The sequence below is a fragment of the Microplitis demolitor genome, chromosome 4 (assembly GCF_026212275.2).
Source record: "Microplitis demolitor isolate Queensland-Clemson2020A chromosome 4, iyMicDemo2.1a, whole genome shotgun sequence".
Taxonomy (NCBI): domain Eukaryota; kingdom Metazoa; phylum Arthropoda; class Insecta; order Hymenoptera; family Braconidae; genus Microplitis; species Microplitis demolitor.
Window position 1 is genome coordinate 2,500,875 of NC_068548.1, and position 18,866 is coordinate 2,519,740.

Here is an 18,866-nt window from a genome sequence, read left to right on the forward strand (position 1 = left end):
AAAATCAATATCTCTTTATTAAATTTTACAATTACATGTTATTTTATTTATTTTTATTATCGACTATACAGCAAAAATAGTTTAACTAAAAAAAAAAAATTGTAATTAACTAAAACAATAATCTTTCAAATTTTTTTTATTATAAATAACATTATTCAGGTTCGCCAGGAGATCCAACTAGGAACCATCGAGTTCGTGCCTTTACAGCTGCTTGTCGCACTAAACGCTTTTTGTCATCGATTGTTTCAGATAATTTTTCCAAAATATCCTCACGATAGGGCTTAATATCAATTGTTGAATAATTACAGTAACTATATAAACAATCATGCGCTGCTATCCTCACATTCTGAAAATAAGGTTATGTGTTAATAGAAAGCATCTAATGCTACGCATTTGAAGTGTGCAAAAGTTATAAGAAATTAGTATATTACATACTAAGGGAGGAAAATAGGAGATTCTAATCCACGTGTGTGAGAAATGCGGGTTAGAATGTCCTACTTTTCTTCCTTGATATGTAATACACTAATTCTTCCGCTAATTAATGAAACTCCCTCTAGTTGCTCAAAACTTTGATTTGGCTTGAATAATTAGAGCGCCAAAACGCTTGGAAAGTAGAAAATTCATCAGGGACTGAACAAGTGGATAACAGTTTGTTCGAAATTGAATGATAACAGATGGAGGAAATCCTTTTTATGATATTGAGTCTCAACAGGTACTGTCTAGGTCATTAAGTTAGAGACCGTGGGGAACAAAGATCTCCATAGGTCTTGATTTGACATTAATTTGATGACAAAAATTCTGAGTCATAAAAAGATTATTTACTTTCCCCCTAAAAAATTCTCTAGAAGAAATTTTCCCCTAAAAACCCTGTTTTAAATTTCCCCTAAATTTAGGCGGAAAACCCCCAGGTTGGCATCACTGGGCTGAGTCTAGGATTTGTCTAGCATTCAGAGAAAGTCTCTCAATAACGCTGGCACATGAATTTTTTTAAGTTTTGTCTAGGATTTGTCTAGGATATGTCTAGGATTTTCAGAGAAATAAATTTTTGTAAGTTTTCTCTAGGTTTTCTCTAGGATTTGTCTAGGATATGTCTAGGATTTTCAGAGACATAAATTTTTCTAAGTTTTCTCTAGGATTCTCTAGGATTTATCTAGGATTTGTCTAGGATTTTCAGAAAGATAAATTTTTCTAAGTTTCCTCTAGGATTTGTCTAGGATATGTCTAGGATTTTTCGAGAAATAAATTTTTCTAGGTTTTCTCTAGGATTTGTCTAGGATATGTCTAGGCTTTAGAGAAAGTCTCTCAATAACGCTGGCACATGAATTTTTCTAAGTTTTGTCTAGGATTTGTCTAGGATTTGTTTAGGATTCAGAGAAAGTCTGTCAATAACGCTGGCACATGAATTTTTCTAAGTTTTGACTAGGCTGAGTCTAGGATTTTTCTAGGATTCGTCTAGGATTTCTTAATAATTGAGAAGTTGTGTCTCATTATTTATTTCAAAACAACCTGTTCCTGGCCTTTCCAAGTTTACTCCAACCAGAGTCTCTTTATTTCCTGAAATGGTCGTAGTTTTCAGCCCAAAAAAGGTATGGACTCATGGTGGCTGTGGTTAGATACCACGCGCAATGAGGATTTTTGATTATACTTCCGGTTAACGTCCACTCTTAATCGTCACTCAATTATATTTTGACTAAGAGTATCATCTAGGGCGGGGGTAAGGATGCTCCGCAACTCGTGTATGCTCAAAAGAGCGCGGAAATGGTCTTCCGTAAAACGGAAGTGGACTTAGATTCCGTTACATTAATTAATTAATTAATTAATTGCAAGTTGAAGTTTCAGATTAAACATTATGAAAAAAAATAATCTATAAAAAATTATTAATAATTACCATGTCTGGATATGTCGTTAATTTTAAGCACGTAGTGATGAAGTTTTGGATTTCTTCAACGAAGATCTTATTCTTCGTATCCAATAAAAACTTCAAAATTTTAAGTGCGGATAATATCACTTGTTTATCATCCAATGACAGGCATTCAATAAGTAACGGTACCAGCTAAAAAAAATCTCAATGAAAGCAAAATTGTTTATCTTCAAACACTCAATCAACAAAATTAGAACCAACCTTAGATAAATTCATCAGTAAAATGTCTTGTGGAATTTCCTTAAGTAAATAAATAAAAGCGATCAAATAATTTCTTCTCGACGAGTCATCGAATAATAAATTCTGCTGAATAACGTTTTGAAAAATTCGTTGTTTGTAAAATAGTTTTATAATACAATGATTGTTTTCATTTATCGTCTTGTCATTACTATCAACAAAAATCCCAAACTGATGTGCCGCGAATTCACCAATCGAATTAATTTTCAAAATATTCAACTGATAGTCAATAAAATCTTGCGCTCTTCTATTACCGGAAGTTATCAAGGCTTTAGTTACCCAAGTGTTCAAAATGACAGCTGATTTTTTACAGTCCAAATCGTAGTCATCTGATTCCAATATTTCTAGAATCGATTCTCGTATCGAATTCAAAAATCTTTCTAGACAAGGACTTTCTTCCATTTTGTTAACGAACGTCGATACCATTTTACAAGAAGACACTTTTATTTTATCATCCTTGTCCTTAATTGCAAATCCTATTAACTTTTTAAATACTTCTACAAACTTATCTTCGCTAAAAAAGAAAATATTACAAGGTATCAAAGGCGTCGCAATACATTCTAATGTCGCAATATTACAGTCAATTATTTCTTTCACTAAACCAACAAATTTACTAAGTATTTCTCGTTGCTGTTCGACGTTTAATTTGCGTATTATCAGAGGCAGTGTATCTAAGATTATTTGCCTATCGTGTTTGAAATTTGAATTTAATGTTAGCAACCGTGTAACGACATCGCAGCGTTCGTACAAAAATTTATGGACATCAAAATCGCAATTATCTGAGGATACAATTTTGTTCAGACAATTTAGCGACACAATATTCATTTCATTGTCATCTGACGTTACGATGTCAACTAAAATTGGCAAAGTTGTCGTCCCGATGCATGAAAGTGTAGAAATTTCAGCTAAGGTATTAATTCTATTTTTGCGGACTTTCCAAGAATCTTTGTCGCTATTTTTCAGTTTGTCGTCGATTAACTCAAGTATTTCCGATGGGTATAATTTCGAAAATGTTCTTAGCGTGTTGTAACATGACGTCATTAAATTTTCATTACTTTTGTAGTCGATTTCCTGTGATATTTTTTCGTAGATCAAGTGCCGTTGGTTTTTTGATAATGATGATTTCTGCATTGACAAACCATCGATAAGTTTTGATTTCAAAGAAATCTCTTTGGTGGACAATTCGTTTATATATAAACCGGGTATGTCGGTCCACTTTAGTTCAGGAATATCTGGAATGAAAAATAGATTTTTTATTTTAAATATTTGAATCGTTTATTTAAGAACCCCATAAGTCATGTTTTTTCGAAATTGGGTTTTTTGCATTTTTGGGTTCGTTGGATGTTCCCCCATAGAAATTGATAAAAATATCCATCAAATCAGTATTTAAAAAACAATTAACGGGGTGACAGAAATTTCATTTTATTAAGAAACCCCATAAGCCAATGACTTATGGGGTTTTTCAAATAAACATATGCAGTTTTAGTTTTATAGAAATAATTTTTTCTTTTTTATTTAAAATTCGCGCTTTTTTTGAAAAAAAAAATAATATGACTAATTAAAATACTTAAATTAATTATTATTTTTTGTAATTTCTGAGTTTCAGAGTTTAAATACATATTATATACTTCATTTTATCAGTCTAATAAATTATTTAAGTGGAAAAAATTAAAAAAACAATGATTTTATAACTTTTTCTTCCGTTTGGTTGAGAAACCCCATAAGTCAATCCACTTTAAATAATTTTTTTAAGTAGTTTCAATTAAAAAATTGAATTTTTCTTGTTTGAATATTTTTCAGAGACGCTAACATTATTCTATTCAATTATTTATTTATTATTTCAATGGCAAGTTTTTCCAGAAAAACGTTCTTTGTGTTTCCTGAAAAATTTTGTTTTCTTGACTATGGGGTTTCTCAAGTAAATGACTCATTTTGTTATACTTTTGTTGTTTATGTCGACGCAAGGGAAGACAATTTAAAAATTTCTTATATAAATTACCTGATATTTTAACGCCCAAATTATCCGAGATGAGTAAAAAATTATTTAAAGTCTCAATCACATGAATTTTATCACTGCTAGTTGTCTTTGTTCCGTACTGTCCTAAACAAAGTGGAACAATCAGTTTCAAAATATAATGACAGGCATTAACATGAGACTGCGCAATATTTTCCAATATTTTTATCGATGGCCAGTATAAATTTAACTGTACATCCCCCAAACTCGATTTCAAATCCACAACTATTCGACTTATAAATTTTTCTAAGCTGACTTTATCATCACTGAAGATTTGAGTTGCTTGGATTATCACCTCGTAGCTTTTCAATTTTAACTCCTGATCAGTCCCTGGTAATAAATCGCGCCTTAATAGTGGCCACAGTTCATCAATGTGTTTTGTTAATATTTCAGACCCGTAAATTTTCAAGCCTCTAATTAATAAATTCAAAGCATCAAGTCGGGCTGTTTTTAAATTTGAATCGAGTTTTTCAATCGTTAATGGTAAGACAAATTCACCAAAGTCTGGAACTTGGATCAAACAATTTTCTAAGCCACGAGCTAAATCTTCTCGTGTTATTTCTTGACCATCTTTGCCAGCCTGTAAAATTAAAATAATTAATTTTCTTTTATTATTAATGTAAATTTAAATATTATTGTAATAATTGCGTTATTGTTACCGAATTGAAGTCAACGGGAAAATAACACGCGAGAACTTCAAACATCTCTTCAGTTAAATGACCTAGAGGAAATTCGCGTAAAAAAATTGGTAAGGTATCAAACAAAATCATTAAATTTCGCGGATCACTTTCTCCGTCCATTGACGATATCACTCCATATACGAAATCTGGACCCATTAGTTTTAGATTATCTAGATCACGTGATAAAACTCTTTTTAATATGAGAAATATATTTTTACGTGTCGATTGTAACTCAGACTGGCATCGTAAATCATTGAAGAGACCGTGGAATATTTTTGGCGCTGATGTTTTTGGCAGGTTTTTCATTTGTACCTTAAAAAAAAAATATTTTATTGATAAGATTTTATTACTTACGTTAGAACATTACTTTTAACTTCTGCTCTACGAATTTAAATTTATTAACTGGTTACGTACGATTGATAAAATTCCTTGAATAACTGCTGGAATGATACTGTGATGATCTTTAAGACGTTCACAATAAAATGACGATAACAATTCAACTTCTTGTTCATTCAAATAACTTTTGTTTATTTTGTCAAGAATAATTGTCAGTGACTTGACACCATTTTCACGAATATTTACATCTTTGCTTGTTAAAAATCCACCCAATTGTTCGATTACTTGGAACAATTTTATTTTTCCATTTTCAATGTCTGCAATAAAATTTAATAAAATATTATTTGCTATAAATAAAAGTAAATTTTTAATACTTACCTTTTACAATATCAGTACATATTTTATTTAATTTACTCTCGTTATTGTCATCATCAAAAGCAACTCTTAATTTTTCAACAAAATCATCAGTTTTTGCAGGTGTCATTTTTTTTTATCAAATAAAAAACTTATAGAAGAGTAAGAGATGAATAAAAAACTTGGGGATGTTAATTGTTGTAAATTTTTAACAATTTATTTATTCAAATAGTTTAATATAATGTACAGGAGGTTATAAAATGTGCGTGTTTCAAAGTAATGATAATTGTGTAGTTGAGTTGGGGAAAGAAGAGTCGGTGACATTTCACCCAATAGCGGAATTGGACTTTTTTTGTGTATAAGTTGGTCATAGTACTGCCAGAAAAAACCAAAAATATTCTCAACAATTCCTAGATGGTAGAGGCTTGATTTTTGTTAGCTTTTAGTTGCTAATTAGTCAAACTTCTGTTTTTACAAAATGTCAATAAAATGATGACAATTTGAAGTTTTAAAAATTCGAATTTTAAAAGTTATTTTGAGTTAACAAAGAGACATAAGAAAATTGTTAGCAAATAGTTACCAGTTCACCCGAAATTTGTGAAAGAGTGACTCCATCTCGCGTCGACTTTTAACGTGCACTTTTCATTTATGGAAAAGTGGAAGTTTCTGAATTTCTAGAACAATTTGTTTAAAAAATTTTACTTTTAAAATAGCAGCCCAGAAAACCAGAGTTTCAGCTCAGAAATTGAAATAAAACGTTTGACATCTCGATGATGTATAATATATAATCTAACTTTTTAGCTATTTTATACAGAAAATAGAATAACATGTAAATTTGACGTCAAATTAATGCTGTTTTTACATCAAGTTTACATGTGATTATTTGACGTATGAGACAGAACAAAAAATTAAATGTAATTTTTTATTTGTACTAGACGCCATCGAGATGTCAAATGTTTTAAATTAAAATGTTGATCGTCTAGAGAGTTCATATTGAAGTCAATTTTTGATTTTATGTAGACGTGCCCTGCTGACACAGTTTGTTTGGCAAAAGATTCTTTGAACTTATCATCTAATGGCTGTCAACTACAGGCTTTTCGATTTTTGGTGACAATTTGTATACAACTTTCTATACAATTTGATGTAAATTTACAACCTAAATTGTAACGCAAATTCATATTAAAAGTTGCAATCAAATTGATGTCAAAAACAGAAAAACCCGAAATTGACAGCCATTAGATGAAAAATTCAACGAAACCTCATTAGGGTTTTCTTTTAATAAAAAAAATACTTCTAAATTGAGGACAAATTATCCGCAAATTTTTCTTACAACTTTAGCTATCAAATTGTTGGGAAATTCTAACGGCAAATTCAAATTTTGATAATTTCAATTGTAAAATTACTGTCAATTTCAAACTAAAAGGCGATTTTACTTATCAAGAGTTGATAATAAAAGTGATTACTTTATCACTAAAAATGAAAATAAGAAGCTAGCGTCCTCACGCGTGATAATTTACTATAAATAAAAAAAAGAAAGAAAAAAAAGTTGATAAACGTCGTAGACATAAAGAATCGAACAATCATCACCCTGCGTAAATATTAAATGTTTTATATATTTTATTAATTTACATGGTGGCAATTAGCATCGTCTACTAATCAAGTAGTTAAATTACAATTTAATGAGCAAGAAATATCAGTATAAAATTCTGGATAAAGTAAAGCAAATCCAAAAAATGGATAAAAATGGAAAAATTTGCGATAATATTATTATTATTGAATTACAATAGTGAAATGTTTGGTTATTTTGATCGTGTAGAATGGGTGGTTGCATTGGTATAACGAGGGCAAGGACTGCCTCTGTAGATGATACATCAGCTAATTCAACTAGAACACAATCAGGTAATTTTTATAATTTATTATTTATTAATGTTAATTATTTTTACATTCTAATATATTCATAATTACGTCAATTTAGAAACTAATGAAGAAAAAAATTTTTTTTTTTTTTTTCAATCATTTAAAATTTTTTAACAAATTAAGTTTTGTAAATAATTTTTTTAATAAGTAATTAATTATTTTATCAAAGTTTTTTTAGATAATAAATCAATGACAGCATAAAAAAAATATTAGTAACATGAAAATTATTTTTGTCAGATTTTTTAAAAATTTCTTGCGTAGAAAAATTTTTGATAGTAAGAAAATTTTTGTCTTCAATTTGTAATGCAAAATATTTCTTACGTCAAGAAATTTTTTTTTTGTAGATATGTACAGAAAAAAATTTGATTGAAAGTAAATATTTTTGATTCAAGAATTTTTTTTGAAAACGTCAATTTTCTCAGATAAAGATCTTTGACCAAAACTTCTCTTGGCTCAAGAAAATCGTGACTTTCCCGAAAAAGTCTTTCAAAGTATTATCTTGAGTCAAGACTTTTTTTCTTAATACAGCCAAATGTTGACCAATTCCATGACAAGTCTCTGAGAAAAAAAAAAACCGATGATTTTGAATGAATGAATTTTTTTACACTAAAAAAAATAATTTCTTGACGCAAGAAAAATTTTGTAGTATGAATTGAAGATAAAAATTTTCTAAGGATTAGAAAAAATTTTTTAGCGCAAGAAATTTTCGCTCCAAAAAAATTGTACTTTTCCCAAAGAAAAGTTTGTCTCTCCCTCAGAAAATTTTTATTTTCAATTCGTAATAAAAAATTTTTTGGAGCGAGAAAAAATTCCTTGAACCAAGAAATCCTTTTTTTCTGTAGTCCACTTGAATAAACATCTTTTACTTGTAGATGCATCCAAAGATCTTATAAAAGTTAACTTTGAATGTAATTTAGACAAAATGATAAAGGAAATACATCTTTACGTTGCTTTATTATTATTTTTTTTTTTTTTTTAGGTAATTCGCGTAAAAATCATCCACTATGTCACGAGATAATAAGATGGAAATCCGATGTACCATTAACTGAAGGACAATTACGAAGTAAGCGGGACGAATTTTGGGATACTGCGCCAGCATTTGATGGCAGAAAAGAAATATGGGACGCGTTAAGAGCCGGTGCAACTGCTGCAGAAGCTCAAGATTATCAATTAGCCCAAGCAATACTTGATGGCGCAAATATATCTGTTCCAAATGGATTTTTAACAGAATGTTATGATGAGTTAGGAACTAGATATCAAGTACCAATTTACTGTTTATCATATCCGATAAATATCGTCAAAGAAGATAGTGGTAGAGATTCACCAGCTGATTGTTCAGGTTTATTTTTTTTATCTATTTTATTTTTTCCAATGTCACATTGATAATTTATTATCTTCTGAAATATTATATTTATATTTGTATTAAGTATTATTAATTTTTTTTAAAAATGATTTTATTTTTAGAACCTGTTGATGGTGGTACAGAAATTACATTAAAATTAAGACTGTCAACTACTCTTGCGGATGTTAAACTTCCGGTTTACAGTAAAGATACAATTGGAATTGCTAAGAAGAAACTTCAGGTAATTTAATTTTTTTAAATTTTTTAAATTTACCCCTCATTTTATCTCTGAAATAACAACTCGGACAAAAAATCTCAGGAAAAACATCTCGTACTTTTACACATCTCATATTTTTACACAAAGTTTTAAAAATTATTTAAAATTTTTGTGTAAAATTAGTCAGTTCTCTTGTTTCCGGTATTTTAAAATGATCCAGAAGTTAGCAAACAATTTTCGAATTTTTTTTTTTTACGATTTAAATAAAAAAAAATAAATAAAATAAGAATATGCACATGTAGAAAATTCAAAAAACTATATGTGTAATTTTTTGAAAAAATTTTTTTAAATATCGCTTTTAAAAAAATTCAAAAATTATAAACGTCGGCTAATTTCAGTAGCAAATTAAAAAAAAACTTACCCAGGCCCCCACAGCTCTTTATTTTTTCAACTGTATTACTAAAAATTATTTTAAAAAAATATTATAGAGTCAAGAAGGATTAGAGCCTTCAAAACAAAGATGGTTCTTCGGTGGAAAATTGCTTGGTGATAAAATGCACATAGAAGAAGCTAAAATCCAACCTGGTTATGTAATTCAAGTAATCGTTAATGCTGAGAAGGATGAAAGTCCTACAAAAAATAGTTGAAAGATAATATCAATATTAACAACAAAATGGTTTAATTAATTATTTTTTTTTTTTTACTAATTAAGCTTAGTAAATTTTACAAAATTTAACAATTACTTAACTAAGAAACATAAAAGAAAATCAAACACAGATTCAAATGTGGGTTTTAGTTCGTGAACTGCAAAGATATCAGCTATGAATTGATTAAATATAAAATATATATTAATATATAAGGTAAGAGACCCAGTACCGATTAGGAAACTAGGGCCCGATCACTCATATATTTAGTAAATGTAGACGGAAAAATATATGCGTGGTCGGCTACTGGGTCTCTTATCTTATATATATAATATATGAATGTATGACGTCCTTTACCATGTGGAAATAATAATAGTGTACAGTACAATGGACTGAAAATTTTTAAATATAATAAAATAATATTTCTATGGAAAAAAAAAATTTTTTAATTTTTTTTTTATTTTTTAATAATTAAAATATAAATAAATGACGAATTTGAATCCTTAAATTGTACACTGATGTTAAAATAAAATGATAATTATAATAATACGATAAAAATAAATATTAGTGTATTTTTAAGGAGTAAAATAAATCAGAATAAAAAACTAAGGATTTAAAATTTGAATAAAAATGTAATTTTAAAAAATGATAAAAAATTACATATATTTTCTTGTTTTATTATTACTATTATTATCATCTCAATTAAAAGATCATTAAAATAATGTCTATAGAAATTTAGAAATGTAAAGAAAATATTTTACTATAAAAATATTATACTTAGACAAGTAAACATTAATTGTTAGGCTTAGATAATAAATTCATTATTTAAGATAAAATTTATAATTATATTATATAAGTGCAATTTTTTAATGATAAAATATAAATGAATTGCCGTATTAATCCTTTATTATCAGATAACATTTTATTTATATTTTAAATAAATGTAACAATTTAAACATTTACATTTTTTTTTTTTTTTTTTTTAAGTATTTTTGTCGGTTTAAGTTAATTAAATTATATTAATTCCGCTTAATTATTGCTATTAATTAAGTGATTTATTATGATACCGAATTTATCGGACGTCTAATAATTTTTGATTTTTTTTTTCAAAATGATAAATTGTAAAAAAAATTTTTTCAAAAAAATTGCACATGTAGTTTTTTTAATTTTCTACAAGTGCATTTTTTTTTTTATTGATTTGTTGGAAAATAAAATCAAAAATTATAAAACGTCTGTTTCGGTTCATAATTTATTTGAAAACAAAATATACATATATAGAAAAAAAGCCATTTAATATATACGATAATCAGAATATATTTTGTACGTGTGAAAATATTCTTGTGATTGTAAATTATGATGATAATTACGTTAAAAATCACATATGATTATATATATCTATATTTGTACATAAAATATCGCCGAGAACGTAACAATTATCAGCTTCTAATGTAATAACAAATAACACTCGAATTTTCTGTAATTATTTTATTACCTATATAACAATAATCATATGTAATTTTTATTAATTATTACAAGGATAATAATAATCACTTTTAATTACTTTGACATATATCTTAAAATAAAAAAAAATAATTAAATTTTAAAAAATATCTTTCAAAAAAAAAACTGTCTTGATTTTCTTCGTCTAATAATTTTACAAAATGCACAAATTTCTTTTAATAATGAAAATTTGAAAAAAAAATAATACCAATGGTAATAATAGTAATAAAAGTCAATCAATAATAAAACAATAAATACTTTATTAAATTATGACTGATTGGAAAGTGACTGCCAATAATAATTAATTTAGGATTCAAATCAAAACATAATTTAAAAATTATTTAGCGAATATCAATAAAAGTTATACTAAAAAAAAAAAAAAAAAAACAATACAAAATAAAAGTATCGATTCCTTTTAGAAATAGAGGTAAATAAAATTTTACAATGAATTAATTGTAGTCGAATCCAATCAAGTCCGAACATTATCATAAAAAAAAAATTATATCACACAGTTTAATACATACACATTTAACACAGACTTTTGTACACTTTTAACATGTGAAAAAATCCTCACGATTTAATATAAAATTTAAAAAAAAATTGTCATTATTTTTTTCCCTAGTGTGCATTAATTTAATTAATAGTTAATTACGTAACTAGTGTAGTAAATCTGCCATTATGAGTTCATTATGTCACGCTGGTGGAAAATCTAGAAATCTGAATTACCTTCACATTTATTATAAAACGCCGATTGGTAAATGGACAGGTTCGCTTTGCAGATGATAAAACAGGATAACTGCGCATGCGCTGAATAAAACAGTCGAATTCCATTAACTCAGACAAAGTCTAAGGAGGAGTGGAAATTTCCTGGAAATTCTGACTTATCGAATGCCCTTTCTCTTTTGAAAAGTAAATGACAGAGTGGGAGAGATCGTAGCTGGTGGTAGGAGGGATTGAGAAAAAGAACCGAGTTATTGTAATCCGACTGTAATTAACTACACAATATTTAAATATAAATTTTATTTAAATTTACTTACTATTATACGTTAATTAAAAAATAAATATAATTTTTTACAATTGCCATTTACTTTGGTAATCTGTGTACAAATTTCAACTCATGGCAGAGCCAAACTACCGAACTGAGTAGTAATAAACTACCAGATTGATGTGAAGCAGCTAAAGGAACAGGTACATAGTTTAACAAAGTCGTAACGCCTAGTATAACTTGTAAATATCCTAAGGAAATAAGAGCTAACACTGCTTTTGAACCATGGCCTGGAATTTTTAAGTTTCTTGACATGAAACCTACTAATGTGATCATTGTTAAAGTTGTGATTCCCTGAAAAATAATAAAATTACTTAATGAAACTATAATTTGACTAGATGTCATCCGAATTAAAAATTACTCACTAAAATTCTATGATCAAACTGTACAGTAGTCGGATTTTCGGTGAAGTTTCTCAAAAATGGATAAAAAGCAAAAATATCATCGGGAATCCATTTGTCGGCCATTTTTGGGAAACTGTTATAAATTAACCCAGCATCTAATCCGGCGACGAATGCCCCTGATAGCGCAGTTAGAAAAACTAATCCTTTGGTAGTGTAAACAAATTTTTTAAATCGTACTAATTTAGAAGAAAATTTTGATGTCAAATTGGATTCTCCAGACCAATCAACTGGCATTAATTTAGCAGGAAGTAAATGGTCTAATGCGTTGTAGAGAAACCCTGCGTAAATTCCTAATGCTAAACCTAAATGTGCTGCCAGGCGATACTGCGAAACACGGGGAACATCCCCGGGTCCATCAAATCGATCTTCTAAGCCTGACTTTACCATATACCAGCCCATCAAACCTTGGATACCGATAAGACCTCCTAGTGCTAATACTTTTAGTTTCATTCTTGGACTCAACATTCCCTTTATCCAGAAGTATGAAGCGGGAACTATGAACGATACTCCAATTAATCTTCCCCACATTCTATGGATGTATTCCATCCACCAGATCCGTTTGAAGTCTTCTAATGTCATATTTTTGTTTAAGCTACAATGAATAAAAGTATTTGTTAAATTATATATGAACTAATTGTATTATCATGCGCAGTTCAACGCTTAAGATTCAAAACTTGTTTGTATTCGGCTGCCCGGAAAATTTCTAAAGTGAACAAGATTTTTCGAACACTAAGAGGACATGATCATTGGGGAAAATGATGTTATTTTGGACCATTTAATAAAAGTAGGGAGAAATAACATGATTCGTTAATAAATTTTCAAATGGATTATACTATAAAAAGATACTTTTAAACTCACACTTTGAATTCAGGATACTGTTTGTATTTTTCAAATTCTTCAACCCATTGTGATTGGGTAATTGGCATTTTTTCCCCCAAAAAACGCCAGTTAACCATTGATAAACCTGATTCGGTAAGCCTAGTAATGCCACCTACATAAAAAAAGGAATTTACTCATGATTTTTTAAACTAATAATTCAATTTACTTGTAATTACTTTATTAAAAGTAGACTCAATTATTACAGTGCAAATTATGGTGCCGCGACTAGTTACCCTCAGACAAAATAATCCTGACTAAAGTTATATTCAACTTTACAACAGACAAAATAAATATTCAAATTCAAATTTTTTCCCGCGGTATTAAATATCACTTGTAATATTATTACGCTTTGACATTTATATTCATGTATAACTACAAGGATCAAAATTGAAATCGAAGGTTTTTTTATGGAGTTATTTTTGTCTGAGATTAATTTGTTACGGAGCCCAAATTTTGATACGAAATTTTTTACACTGAGTCCTGTTTTTGGACTAAAAACTGTAATTTTTCTACTGCTCTTTTTTCTGTACTTTTGAAGGCCAGTTTTTCAAACTGGGTTCAAATTATTATTGCTGGTATACATTGATATATATTATTAATGTATAAAAATACACTAGCAACATTAATTTGAACCCGGATAACAATAAACCTGGTTTGAAAAGCTCGCCGACTTAAAAAGAAAAAAAAAATAGGAAATTTTACTTTCTATAAATTTTGTAATGTATAAAATGTTTGTTTCCTTACAAAGTTTGTAGGCTGGTAAACAAGAAAAAACTACTGTGTAAAACTTATACTACAGCGAATAAACAAAAGATTATTTTACAATAATTACTCAATAAATAGTTTATTTTCCATAAGTTTTATCTATTATTTCTAATAATACATTTTTTATAACTTCAAAAGTTAAAAAGTAGGAAATAGTACCTAGTGATACTGCAACAAATACCATCCCACTGCATATTAGCAACCAGGATCCAACAATTTTGTTCGATTTTTTACATTCTGTTGATGAAAACCGCAACGCTATCGTTTGACCAGATTGTCTTGCATTTTTTAATAATAATTTACTTTTTTTCAAATTATTCCCAAATAATCTTAGCTGTGAAAATAAGTTACCGCTTTTATTTGGTAGGTTATAAAAATTCCGGGTATTTGTCACCAGCAAATTTGAGGTTATTCTCTGTCTTAACCCCAATGTACACAATTTTGACAAAATTATCATTCTAAAAATATAAAAGTCAATTTTAAAAATTCAAATCAGTTTTTAAATTAATATTCATTTCTATTTCTTACTTGAAATAAATTTTTCTTAGAAATGATGAAATTGTTGTTATTATTACATTAGGTATCAATAAATAGTTTTTAAATTTGTAATAATGAATGTCACTTTTTTAAATTGATTGTTAATTTTCAAATGTTTAGTATTAATTATTATGACATGACATTATTTTAAAATTGCAGATAAGCGAACTTCTGCGTAAACAAAAATGCGTTTTAAGAAATTGTTTTAGAATTTTAGAATAACTAGAAACTCACGGAGCGGGAATAGAGAACAGTATGTAGCGCTGTCACAGTAAATTCAAATTGACGTCGATAAAAAAATGAATTTTTGTACGCGATGTCAAGTTCTTTCAAAACAAAGAGATGGCTGCAGACTGTGAATAATTACTTATATTTTTAAATGAATTGGCGATTCTATTAATTATTAAACTTAATTTGTTAATAAGGAACATTTCTACTGATCATTAAATTTAATTTTTGAATGGGAAAAATTTCTGTTAACGAATGGATTCCATTTTTTATTGGAAGTATTTCTAATGGTGATTTTAATTTTACTTTTTTAATGGGATGAAACTCGAGTTAACCGTTTAATAATTTTTGATTTTTTTTTAAAAACAATGACAAAAAAAAATTTCAAAACTCACACTTATGACTTTTTTGAATTTTCGACATCCCTGATCAAGAAAAATGATTTGAAATGATTCAAAACAATTTGAAATGATTTAAAATAATTTGAATTATGACTAATAGGAATAGAGATGTACATTTAGCATAGATTGAATCATTTTTCTTAATAAGGGGTATGCATAAATAGAATTTCGTATAATTTTGTACAGAATCTCAGTTTTCAAATTTTTATTATACTTGAAAACTGTATTTGGCAATAAATTACTAATACTAAATAACTAATCTTATTATAAACTGAAAATTATTGAAAGTTATAAAATGATAAACGCTCTCTAATTTATTATATTACTAGTGCTAAATTAGAGCGTAACAAAAGTGTTATCTTTACTTTTTATCATTTTTTATTATTAGTAATCTCGCTTAGTTCACGTCCTAAAATTCATCTAGATAATTATATTTTTTAATAAAATAATATAAAATAATATCAATGCATTACTTTTTTATTCTTCAATGAAAACCGCTCGTTTTTTTATTTCAAAAAATCAATTAGAAAATAAAAATATATACATGTAGAAGATTAGAAAAACTAAAGGCGCAATTTTTCAAATACTTTTTTATAATTTATCGATTTGAAAAAAAAAACTATAAAATTATTAGGCGGCTAACTTCAGCGTAATTTAAATTTTCCCGCTTCTACCGTAGTCATGCCGTTTAAAAATGGTCGCTGAAATTAAAAAAGAAAGTAGTAAAAAGTAATTAAAAATAAAAAAGACGTAACTGGATATGTATATCCATATATGTAGAGAGAGATAAGTGAAAATAGTAAGAGATAATGAGAGAGATGAAGTTGAATGAAGTAAATCTATCTAATGTAATAAATGTTTAGTATAATGACCTAGAATGCAAGAAAGCTTAAGAAAAAGGCATGAAACCTTACACTTATCTATGTATGTAACTGTACGTACGCATTATGAATTTATTTATTCATCTATACGTGTCAGTAGAATTTTAAGTAGGAAAAGCAAAAAGGAATGTAATATAATAACCATCTTGACCACAATGTTATCAGACACTTGTCAGACTAAACTACACTAAATTTGAATTGTTATTGTTAAAATAATTTATTTGTTAGGTATTAAGTGCGTGATTTAATGTTCTTTGAAAAATTTAGCGGAAATTTTAAATTAATGTTTTATATTTGAAAGAAGTTTAGTTGAAGTTTATCATAATGCCTGATAGTATTGAAGAAAATATACGCAAAGTTTTAGATGGGTTGAGATTAGATGATGATGAAGAAATTTGTGATTATCCTCTAGCGCAGCAAAATGAATCTATTGGTAATTATTCTATTTTTTTTATATAGTTAAACAGTTTTTATGAGAGAGTAAAGTTAGCGGGCATCTGAAAATTTTTAAAACTTTGAAATAATAAATTCAAATGGTTGTAAAATAAATATAAAAAAATACATGTTTAGAAAATTCAAAATTTGGTACAGGAATTTGTTTAAATTTTATTGTTTTAATTATTTAACTTTTTTATGTCAAAAAAGTTGTATGTTTGTTATATCTACGCTCATAGTTTTTAAAAATGATATGATCCTGAAGTTACCGGGCAATAAAAATTTTTAAATTTTTTTTCAATGAATCGATTACGAAAAAATTCAAAATTAAAAACGCACATGTAGAAAAATTAATGAAAGTTAGTAGCCGTCTAGTAATTTTTTAATTTTTTTAAAAACGATAAATTTGAAAAAAAAAAAAATATTAAAAAAAATTGCACTCATAGTTTTTAAAATTTTCTACATGTGCATTTTTTTTACTTTTTTTTCCATTAAATCGTCGAAAATAAAATTCAAAAATTTTTAAGTGTCTGCCAACTTCAGGATCATGAAAAATTAAAAGTCTATAAGTGAATTTTTTTTCTATAATTTATTTAATTAAATAGATGCTAATTATTATTAATTGCAGAAGCTAAAGGTATAAAACCAGCATCAAATTCCAGCTATTTACCAATATGTCAAAAGACAGTAACATATATAGTAGCGGCAGTAATAATAAATGATAAAGACGAAGTGCTGATGATCCAAGAAGCAAAAGCATCATGTGCTGGCAAATGGTACTTACCTGCAGGTCGTGTTGAACCAAATGAGACGTTAATAGACGCAGTGAAACGTGAAGTATTAGAAGAAACTGGATTGACAATGGAACCAAAGACCCTGATAATGGTAGAATGCGCCAGTGGTTCTTGGTTCAGATTTGTCATGATCGGTGACGTTACCGGAGGAACACTAAAGACACCTGATCAAGCTAATCAAGAATCTTTGCAAGCATCATGGGTAAATAACGTCGATGATTTGTCTCTTAGGTCTTCAGATATTTTACCGCTCATTCAACGAGCGAGAGATCGTAAAGCCGGAATTAATCCTCCTTGGCATTTGCCACTTCTACCGGTTGAAAAATCTTGGAACAAACTTTTTATACGACTTATTGTCTGTATAAAAAGAAAAGCAACGTGAGTTACTGTCAATTATTGTCTTTTATTTAAAAGTATTTTTATTTTAAAAATATTTTATGTACAGGAATCGGATGCACGTTTTGATATCAGAAAAATCATATTTACATTTACCGATATGTGAAATAAATCCAAGCAAAAATTTACATTCAACATTGCATAAATTTATGGTCGTAAGTATATGGTTGTAACTACATGTACATGGAAAAAAGTGTAGTTAAATTTACTGCGGTTAATTTAACTCCAGTTTTTTTTTAACGAGCACTTGTTTGTGTTAATTAATGCTAATTATTTATTGTTGAAAGGAAATTTTTGGTAATGAAGTAGCGCAACACCGACCACATGGATTATTATCCGTAGAATATAGTGGTGAACAATCAGGTGATGGAGTTTGCTTTACAATATTAGTATCCTTTCGTCCAGCTTTAGAAGAAGTAACGATCATTGGTAAATATGTTTGGCACGAAGTTAGCAAAAATATTGCTGATTTAATTGCTACGCGCTTACCTCGTAACATGACTATACCATTGAATGTTGTTCGTTAATTTTTTTTTATTTAATTAACTAATTTATCGATTAATAATTTTATTAATGAACAGAAAAAAAAGATTTCTCGGCACAACCCTGATTCAAAGAATCGATTCGAAATGATTTGCAATGTTAAATGCTCATAAGAGTGATTTAGAAGTATTTAAAGTATTCAAAAGCATTGAAAAGTATTTAAAAATTTTTCATTATTAATTGAAAACTAAAAATTTCTTGAATCAAGAAAATCCTAAGAATATTTTTTATTTCATTTTATAATGAAAAATTTTTTTTTGCACCAAGAAATCATTTGTTTTCTATAAAATATTTAATATTATTGTTAAAAACAATTATTTTTTTACAATTAAATTTACAGATAGTTACATTTTTATACGACTAATTATATAATAACACATAATTAATAAAAAAAAA

General features: G+C 27.7%; 4 protein-coding genes across 6 annotated transcripts; 2 read left to right on the forward strand and 2 right to left on the reverse strand.

The window, feature by feature from the left end:
• Nucleotides 1-36: 36 nt before the first annotated feature.
• On the reverse strand, nucleotides 37-5,863 carry LOC103570267 (MMS19 nucleotide excision repair protein homolog). Its single transcript, XM_008547960.3, has 7 exons — nucleotides 5,567-5,863; nucleotides 5,267-5,505; nucleotides 4,832-5,164; nucleotides 4,158-4,752; nucleotides 2,123-3,390; nucleotides 1,889-2,053; nucleotides 37-346 (listed from the first exon to the last, which is right to left on the reverse strand). The coding sequence occupies exons 1-7, from the start codon at nucleotides 5,670-5,672 to the stop codon at nucleotides 152-154; spliced, it is 2,901 nt and encodes a 966-aa protein (XP_008546182.1). The 5' UTR covers nucleotides 5,673-5,863; the 3' UTR covers nucleotides 37-151.
• Nucleotides 5,864-7,088: 1,225 nt separating this feature from the next.
• LOC103570266 (ubiquitin domain-containing protein 1) lies at nucleotides 7,089-10,258 on the forward strand. The gene is made up of 4 exons (XM_008547959.2): nucleotides 7,089-7,441; nucleotides 8,439-8,798; nucleotides 8,924-9,042; nucleotides 9,507-10,258. The coding sequence occupies exons 1-4, from the start codon at nucleotides 7,360-7,362 to the stop codon at nucleotides 9,663-9,665; spliced, it is 720 nt and encodes a 239-aa protein (XP_008546181.1). The 5' UTR covers nucleotides 7,089-7,359; the 3' UTR covers nucleotides 9,666-10,258.
• A 379-nt stretch (nucleotides 10,259-10,637) lies between these two features.
• Nucleotides 10,638-15,079, reverse strand: LOC103570265 (cytochrome c oxidase assembly protein COX15 homolog). 2 transcript variants are annotated; one of them, XM_014442178.2, is made up of 6 exons: nucleotides 14,784-15,079; nucleotides 14,415-14,713; nucleotides 13,470-13,602; nucleotides 12,573-13,203; nucleotides 12,200-12,501; nucleotides 10,638-12,099 (listed from the first exon to the last, which is right to left on the reverse strand). In XM_014442178.2, exons 2-5 carry the CDS (start codon nucleotides 14,710-14,712, stop codon nucleotides 12,247-12,249), a joined length of 1,317 nt encoding a protein of 438 aa, XP_014297664.1. In that variant the 5' UTR covers nucleotide 14,713; nucleotides 14,784-15,079; the 3' UTR covers nucleotides 10,638-12,099; nucleotides 12,200-12,246. The 2 variants fall into 2 exon arrangements, with proteins under 2 accessions (XP_014297664.1, XP_008546180.1); XM_008547958.3 differs by lacking the exon at nucleotides 10,638-12,099 and having other exon boundaries at nucleotides 12,149-12,501.
• Nucleotides 15,080-16,118: 1,039 nt separating this feature from the next.
• LOC103570262 (8-oxo-dGDP phosphatase NUDT18) lies at nucleotides 16,119-18,839 on the forward strand. 2 transcript variants are annotated; one of them, XM_008547955.3, is made up of 4 exons: nucleotides 16,119-16,735; nucleotides 17,366-17,909; nucleotides 17,977-18,082; nucleotides 18,215-18,839. In XM_008547955.3, the coding sequence occupies exons 1-4, from the start codon at nucleotides 16,627-16,629 to the stop codon at nucleotides 18,452-18,454; spliced, it is 999 nt and encodes a 332-aa protein (XP_008546177.1). In that variant the 5' UTR covers nucleotides 16,119-16,626; the 3' UTR covers nucleotides 18,455-18,839. The 2 variants fall into 2 exon arrangements, with proteins under 2 accessions (XP_008546177.1, XP_008546179.1); XM_008547957.3 differs by having other exon boundaries at nucleotides 17,369-17,909.
• The last annotated feature ends 27 nt before the right edge of the window (nucleotides 18,840-18,866 follow it).